This window comes from Pan paniscus, chromosome 8 (genome assembly GCF_029289425.2).
Source record: "Pan paniscus chromosome 8, NHGRI_mPanPan1-v2.0_pri, whole genome shotgun sequence".
NCBI classification, from domain to species: Eukaryota; Metazoa; Chordata; class Mammalia; order Primates; family Hominidae; genus Pan; species Pan paniscus.
Window position 1 is genome coordinate 64,609,159 of NC_073257.2, and position 8,526 is coordinate 64,617,684.

Consider the following 8,526-nt stretch of genomic DNA (forward strand, 5'->3'; position numbering starts at 1 on the left):
AAATATATCTTACTCTTTTTTAATTCAATAATGATTATTCAATCATCTCTCCCTTTTCCAAACTCACAAAACAGTTGCTTATTTTCTGACACTTATAATATCAACCTGTTTTTAAAAGAATTATGTTTACTTTTATATTTATTGCTATAATTTTATTGTTACTACATCTTTTATTATTACTGTAATTAGAATAAAGAGAACTTTATTATTTAAAATGAGAACTGTGTCTCATAAATATTTGTATTCACTGTGCCCCTCCCCCCACCACCCATCTCACCAAAAAATTTAAAAAATAAAAATAAGGTAACAACCCAGAGGGCAGCCCAATGCCAGGGCTCTAGGCTTCCAATAAGTTTTTGTTGAATTAAATAGATCATTTCCCATTTATAAGCATGACACCATTCTTATACACCAGCCTTACTTTATTATATCTACACACCAATTTCAATGACGTCAAATTCACTTTCTAATTCACTTTCAGCTCTTCTTCTCCTCAAGGTTTTTTCTTTTCTCCCTAGAAGGGGTATTGCGTGGTCCCGTGCAAGGTATGACTTGGGAGCAAACCCTGCATTCGGAAGCGTTGCGATGTGATATACTAATGAGGAAGTCAGGCGCTAAGCCCTAAGGGTTTCTTATTTCCCCACCTTAGCCCACCACTGAGAAGGGAGAACCGGGGAAAGGCGACTGACCTGGCACGTTGGACCCTGTCCGCTTTGGTCCCGGCCACTCTGATCTCACGCGTCTGCCTAATCAAGTTCATCTACTGCCGCGATTGCCCTGATTCAAAGAACAACATTAAATGGTTTGATTATCGGATGGTCATTTCCCTCTTCCCTCCACCCCTGATCTAATTTCTAAACGCCAGTCTCTCGCCTCCCTCTCTAAACTTCCCATCAAAAGAGAATTAGCTCTTCTTCCTTCTTACCCTCGTTTGATGTGCAAATTTCCTTCTCTTTGCACATTTTTCTCGCAGTGGCGGGGGGAGGTGGGGGAGGAGGGCAACTGAAGGACCTCAAAGCCGGGGATCCAACTCAGATCTGCAAACTGCGACTCTAAAGGGTTAATGAGCAACTTGCACCCGCCACCTGGCCCTCTCAGAGGCGTCTTGCTAGAGCCATTGAATTACAGACCGGTTTGTATTTAATACTGAATATGACTTGTGTGCACAGTCAGCGAGTATTGACATAAGGGAGAGGGGCAAAAAGTGCTTTTGCAGAGCCTATCACCCCTCGGCTCTGTAAAGTATTTCAGATCCGGATAATTCAACCCTTACTGCCAGGCAAGGGCACCCAAGTTCCCAGAGTTCCTGCTGCCGCCTGCATTTATTAAAGTCGTCTGCTATAACGCTCGCTGGTAGCCTTCACCCCGAAGGTGAGCCGGGCCAGCCGAGCGACCAAGCAAGGGAGGGGCGGGGTGAAGAGTGTCAAAGGCCCCCCTTCATGTACACAAACACACCCCCTCCCAGCCCCTCCCAGCGCTTTGAAATCCCATCCCGGCTTTGTTGTCTCCCTCCCAAGGGGCCGGAATGCTCCAGGCCCGCGGTATAAAGGCAGCCGCGGTGGCGGTGGCGGCGCAGAGCTCTGTGCTCCCTGCAGTCAGGACTCTGGGACTTCAGGGGGCTCCCGGACCCTGACTGTGCAGCCGAACCGGCACGGTTTCGTGGGGACCCAGGCTTGCAAAGTGACGGTCATTTTCTCTTTCTTTCTCCCTCTTGAGTCCTTCTGAGATGATGGCTCTGGGCGCAGCGGGAGCTACCCGGGTCTTTGTCGCGCTGGTAGCGGCGGCTCTCGGCGGCCACCCTCTGCTGGGAGTGAGCGCCACCTTGAACTCGGTTCTCAATTCCAACGCTATCAAGAACCTGCCCCCACCGCTGGGCGGCGCTGCGGGGCACCCAGGCTCTGCAGTCAGCGCCGCGCCGGGAATTCTGTACCCGGGCGGGAATAAGTACCAGACCATTGACAACTACCAGGTGAGAGGGGTCGGGAGCTCAGAGGATGCTCTGACCTTGAAAGGGTCCTATCTGGAGACGAGGGAGTAGAACGTGCTGAATGTGTGCGGTTCAGGGAGCATTTGGTAACCCTGCATTTGGGAGCAGTGGGCAGTAACAGGTTTTGGAGAGGTGGACAGATAGGGACTGTGATCAGCGCCCGGGTCCAAGAGGGCGGGTACCTGGACGTCTGGATGCCTCACCCTCTCCCCGAACCCTTCCCACAGCCGTACCCGTGCGCAGAGGACGAGGAGTGCGGCACTGATGAGTACTGCGCTAGTCCCACCCGCGGAGGGGACGCGGGCGTGCAAATCTGTCTCGCCTGCAGGAAGCGCCGAAAACGCTGCATGCGTCACGCTATGTGCTGCCCCGGGAATTACTGCAAAAATGGTGAGTCCTGAAAGCTCCCTTTCACACTAAAACTGTCCAGCCTTTGAGCGTCTATGAATTGGGCGGGGGCGGGGGTAGGGGGAGAAATCTACGCCCTGAGAACACTGCGGCGCCACCTGCAAATGGGTGTTCAGCGTGCAGGATTCCGCTGAAGTATCTTCATTGCAAGTGTTTAATCGGGAAGAAGAGAGAAGTTGGGAGGTCTCTGAGGTCCTTATCTTCCTCCGTGTCTCTCAATGATTCAATACAACGGTTCACCTCGTAGTGGACCCTTCCATAAAAATTTGTCTGGGGAGAACCTTGAGGTCAATTGAGAAGGGGGATGATGAGGAGGACGATGGGATCATACAGATACCAAAGAAACCAGCTTTGGCGTTCAGCTGTCCTTTTCATTTTTCTTACTGTGATTCTCACAGCTTCGCCAGACTGGCCTCGCCTTCTGATTTTTGCTGAAACTGTTGTCAGCCAGAGGACTGATTTATCTGCATTGGCCATTTTTAAGAGAGATCTTGATACCCTCACAACTTGACTTCTCCATCCTTCCCCCTCCCTCTACCCTCTGCTGCCTTAATATAAGTACTCCTCCCCCCAACCACAGATCCACTAACTTAATTTTTCAAAAGGTGGATTTAGACAGCTAAAGAGGTCTCCAGAAATAAGCTAACAGGGCGACGACCCTCCTTAGGACCCAGCAGTACTCCAGGATGAACTAAGTAAATCTCTGTAATATAGAAATTACACAGTAAAGTAACTGGCGGGTGAGATTGCAATGTTCCAGGCAGCTGGAATTGCATTTGCTTAACTTAGTCTGGTAGGACCCATATAGCACCAGGGGCAGAGAAGTTATTTTTAAGAACATTTTTAAAGTGACTGAGTTTCTTTTTCTTACCCCAAAGGTAATATTAAAATGGGCAGAAATCTCACTTGCCCCTACCACAGTTGGTGGGAAAGTATTTTAAATGGCCATACTGGGGATATTACCTATGACTGACTGTATACAGTATACACATTGGTGCTTCTGTCCATCTGGAGAGTTTTGCATTAACAGTAAAGAGGAAGTATGGCTTGTGTTTAAAATGATGTCACTGCAATGAAGTATCTCAAGTTGATGCTGGCATAACAGACTGCCACTGTCACAGCTGTTAGCAGTAATGCATTACAACCCTGAAGTTAATCACTATTTCCTGCTTCCTTAGGAATATGTGTGTCTTCTGATCAAAATCATTTCCGAGGAGAAATTGAGGAAACCATCACAGAAAGCTTTGGTAATGATCATAGCACCTTGGATGGGTATTCCAGAAGAACCACCTTGTCTTCAAAAATGTATCACACCAAAGGTAAGGATGTTAAGACTCATTCTTAGCACATCAGAAATGTCTTTTGAATTATTTTAGTGAAATGATGCAGGTTTAACAGTAACTATGTACTTTTTTCCTACTGTCTTCTCCTTCGTAGGACAAGAAGGTTCTGTCTGTCTCCGGTCATCAGACTGTGCCACAGGATTGTGTTGTGCTAGACACTTCTGGTCCAAGATCTGTAAACCTGTCCTGAAAGAAGGTCAAGTGTGTACCAAGCATAGGAGAAAAGGCTCTCACGGACTAGAAATATTCCAGCGTTGTTACTGCGGAGAAGGTCTGTCTTGCCGGATACAGAAGGATCACCATCAAGCCAGTAATTCTTCTAGGCTTCACACTTGTCAGAGACACTAAACCAGCTATCCAAATGCAGTGGACTCCTTTTATATAATAGATGCTATGAAAACCTTTTATGACCTTCATCAACTCAATCCTAAGGATATACAAGTTCCGTGGTTTCAGTTAAGCATTCCAATAACACCTTCCAAAAACCTGGAGTGTAAGAGCTTTGTTTCTTTATGGAACTCCCCTGTGATTGCAGTAAATTACTGTATTGTAAATTCTCAGTGTGGCACTTACCTGTAAATGCAATGAAACTTTTAATTATTTTTCTAAAGGTGCTGCACTGCCTATTTTTCCTCTTGTTATGTAAATTTTTGTACACATTGATTGTTATCTTGACTGACAAATATTCTATATTGAATTGAAGTAAATCATTTCAGCTTATAGTTCTTAAAAGCATAGCCCTTTACCCCGTTTAATTCTAGAGTCTAGAACGCAAGGATCTCTTGGAATGACAAACGATAGGTACCTAAAATGTAACATGAAAATACTAGCTTATTTTCTGAAATGTACTATCTTAATGCTTAAATTATATTTCCCTTTAGGCTGTGATAGTTTTTGAAATAAAATTTAACATTTAATATCATGAAATGTTATAAGTAGACATACATTTTGGGATTGTGATCTTAGAGGTTTGTGTGTGTGTACGTATGTGTGTGTTCTACAAGAACAGAAGTGTGATATGTTTAAAGATGATCAGAGAAAAGACAGTGTCTAAATATAAGACAATATTGATCAGCTCTAGAATAACTTTAAAGAAAGACGTATTCTGCATTGACAAACTCAAATGATCATGGCAGAATGAGAGTGAACCTTACATTACTACTTTCAAAAATAGTTTCCAATAAATTAATAATACCTACCTAAGTGGTCAATATTTTTCGGACAAGGAAGAAAATCATCCACAAAAATAGTACTCCAAAGTACTTGGTGATTGGCGGGAACAGGATGTGTGCCCATAAATACAGTTAACAAATACATGCAGATTTTGTACCAAACAAAATAATTTGCAGTATCTTGAGTACTACTGCATGCAAAGCAGACTTGTTCTAATTATTTTGGTTTTAAAATAATTATTAATTAAAAATCACAAATCCTTCCTCATTCCACTCTTTTTTTCTCTTGCTAGGTGAGTTTCATATTTCAAGTTTTGTTTAACCTGAAATCTATTGATTGGAATGAGGATACGGATACAGTATTTTAAAGAAAACCCACAGGAATAAAATCTAAATTTTCCTTGCATTTGTACTTGCCAGATTTCATATTGTTTATACTGAGGAAAAGGGAAAGCAAACTTCCCAATTTATACTTTTTCTGTAGTATTCTAAAGTCTGCACCCAAACCACAAAATGCTGCATTTCAGGCCTGCAAAGGATAGTAGTGACTGATCAATCGTGCAAATATTTCCTTAAATAATGCAGATGTACTAGACCGCTTGTTGTTTTTGTGTTCCTGGAAGTGGTTCAATTTCAAGGGTCTCAACCAGTGGGACACAAGCTTTGGTTGGTTCTTCACTGAAAGAGGAACTGGCAGGATGTCTGCTGTTACATTCCTTTTGTCTGGAAGTCTCAGCTTCCTCACCCAGGAGAAACTTTCTTTTTCTACATGCGCTTGTTTTCTGAAGTGCCAGAAAGGCCAATTCTAAGGCCTGCCATGTCCAATAAAGCACAATAAAGGAAAGGAAACAGGAAACTTTTTCTCCAAAAAGAAGAAAGAAGAGACTTCTGCCTAAGTGGGGAAAGAAGCAAACTTTTAAAGGGCTTTGGTTATTGGATCCCTTCCTTTCTACAGGAACGGACCTCAGTACATTGACCCTAGTGATAGCCTTTCTTGCTTCTCATCTCCAGATGAGAGATGTGTGGAAGAATACAAAACCAACCAGAGGGATGCCTCTTCTTCCTATCCAGCTGAGAAATTAGGAAGGGATTTCCGTTAAAAAGAATTCTTCATATTTATAAAGGTGGAAAATACCAAGAAAATTGTAGGTTTTTATTAGCTAGTAATAGAGACTAGACGATGGAAATCAGATAAAATACAAATTCAAAAGAGGATTATTTAAGGAATCTAGAACAATTTGGGTAATGATTGTTTAAAATGTCTGTTGCTGTTGCTGTGTGACTTTTAAACAATGTATTTTAACGGAAAATACATGCATCTGGGAAAATTTCACAAGGTATTTTATCGAATGTTAGTATACTCTACACGCTGTCCTGCACCTTGCTTTTTTTACTCTATGCATCTTGCAGATCATTTTATATAATACATAGAGAGGTGACTCATTCTTTTTAAAGGTTACATTAAGTTTGTAGTATGTCAGAATGGCAATACTATAATTGTTTTAACCAGTGACGTTTAAGTTGTTTCCAGATTTTTTGATCTAACAAATAATGTGTCATGAATATAGAATTTTTATGTTCATGTACTAGTATAGTTATAGGATGACTCATATTTGAAGCAAAGTCCAAAACGCATGCTTTCTGTAGCTACTCATAAATTCTGGTATGAGCAAAATGTCAAGATGCTTGCTTATCACCGACCAAGTGATGATTAAGCTCTTGCTAAACTGTATCAAAGGAGAAAAAGGGAAATACAGGCTTATCCTAACAATTTCACAGTGAACAGTAATCTCTGGCATTCAGTTAAAGCTAGACTTGTTCTAATTACTTTGATTTTGAAATTATTATTAAATAAAATCACAAGCCTTTTCTCACCACTCCCTTTTCTTGTTTTGCTAGAAGAGTTGAATATTTCAAACTTTGTCTAATCTACTGATAAGAATGAGCCTGGCCCTTCATTTTTAAATTGGTGACATTATCAAACTTTATCATACTACCAACTTTCTTTTACGGTCTTAGAGAAAAATAGACAATACTACCATTAGGCTTATAAAGTGTCTTCCATTGAGTTCTATGATTGCAATTTTTATACCTTCTAAAATACTATTCTGAGGACAATATCAAAATATAAAAGAAATACCTTATCTTTACCTTAAAGAAGAAGAAAATAATCTCGTAATTTAAGCATTCAATGTTTGTACAAAAGTGTGTGTACGTATGTGGTCCTTTATATATTGAGTGTAAGGGTTGACAGCTTAGAAATAGTTAATCACATCAAAAATCTAGGACTACAATCTAGGTAATGCTAAGAAATTTTAATTCCATATACATTTATTTAGTCTGCCATGTCCAGTGGGCACTATGCTAGCATTTGAAAAGACGCATATAATATTGGCCTTTAACTTCAAAGAACTTAGTCTTTAGCAAGGGAGATGATGAACATTAGTGCTGGAAGTTGATTTAGTATAGTGGTTAGAAACAGTCTCTAGAATTGGATAGATTTGGGATTGAGTCATGGCTCCCTCAGTAATGTAGATGTGAGACTAACGCATGCATCAGAATACTATTATGTCTAGCTCAATGTAGGCACTCAATTTTAGGTCTTTACTATTGGACAATGAAATGTATATATTATGTTGTATTATCTTACATACATTAATACCTGACAATAGATTAAAATTAATTAAATCAGCCTGTAATTGCTCAGAAAAAGCTTCAGAGAAGAGGTGGTATTTGAACCATCACCTTCTCTTGCGCTTTTATTTCAAGGAAGAAAAAGCACTTAAACTAGAAAAAGCAAAAAGGAGACATGGGTTGATACCGCTCCTAAAAATCAGGATGGAAAGCATTCTGCAGACTCACTTGTGATTTCTGTTCCATTGTAATTTGCAATGTCTATCACTTGCCATGCTGACAAGCAAAATTCTGTCCCCAGTATATGTAATCATCCAGTGCAGTTCTGCTCAGTAAATTGCTTAGCCTTTCAGAGACTCCTACTCCAAAATCTTGGGTGAGGGTTCTGATTAGCTTATCTTTAATCAGGGGTCCATCTCTGGTTCAATTGTCTAGCATAGCTACTCAGTTCGTAATATATAAACACAGCTGTCTATATCCATTCTGCCTGTAATAGAAACTATAGTAGTTCTACAAGAGGAATGTGTAGGGACAAATCCCACATCTCATGTCTATCACAAATTAGTTTTGAAGGATGAGAAGGCATTTACAAGGTAGAAAAGAAGAGAAAGAGTTTCCTTCCTATTGGAGACAGAGGAAGAAGTGTGAGCAAAATTATGGAGTTATAAAAATAAAAATACATAATATATTGAGAAAATAAGTAATATCCCACTGTGGCTAGATTTGGGGGTAGCTAGGAAGAGGATTTTTCTGATTTTGGGTTATATAATTTCTTATCCAGAAAAAATAGAGTACTACAATTTTTTATTTTCAGCAACAGTTACTGTATTAGGTGGCAACAAAATTGAAGAGGATATATTTGAGACATATTTTGTCTGAAAAAAATTACAGATGTCACAAACTATAGTGATTTTTTGCCAAAAAATTACAAAATAAGAATATTATTTTGTTTCCAGCAATAGTTGTCCCATTAGATTTCAAT

The 8,526-nt window shown here is 40.6% G+C and overlaps 1 protein-coding gene across 1 annotated transcript; it reads left to right on the top strand.

Moving 5' to 3' along the window:
• The first annotated feature begins 1,064 nt into the window (after nt 1–1,064).
• Nucleotides 1,065–4,665, top strand: DKK1 (dickkopf WNT signaling pathway inhibitor 1). The gene is made up of 4 exons (XM_003806334.6): nt 1,065–1,969; nt 2,215–2,377; nt 3,574–3,714; nt 3,833–4,665. The coding sequence occupies exons 1-4, from the start codon at nt 1,727–1,729 to the stop codon at nt 4,084–4,086; spliced, it is 801 nt and encodes a 266-aa protein (XP_003806382.2). The 5' UTR covers nt 1,065–1,726; the 3' UTR covers nt 4,087–4,665.
• The last annotated feature ends 3,861 nt before the right edge of the window (nt 4,666–8,526 follow it).

What these genes read in the sequence shown, in the direction of transcription:
- DKK1 (XM_003806334.6), top strand. Translation starts at nt 1,727, where the DNA reads ATGATGGCTCTGGGCGCAGCGGGAGCTACCCGGGTCTTTGTCGCGCTG. An exon ending in CGGGAATTACTGCAAAAATG is followed by an intron (nt 2,378 to 3,573) that starts GTGAGTCCTGAA and finishes CTGCTTCCTTAG; the next exon opens with GAATATGTGTGTCTTCTGAT. An exon ending in AAAAATGTATCACACCAAAG is followed by an intron (nt 3,715 to 3,832) that starts GTAAGGATGTTA and finishes TCTCCTTCGTAG; the next exon opens with GACAAGAAGGTTCTGTCTGT.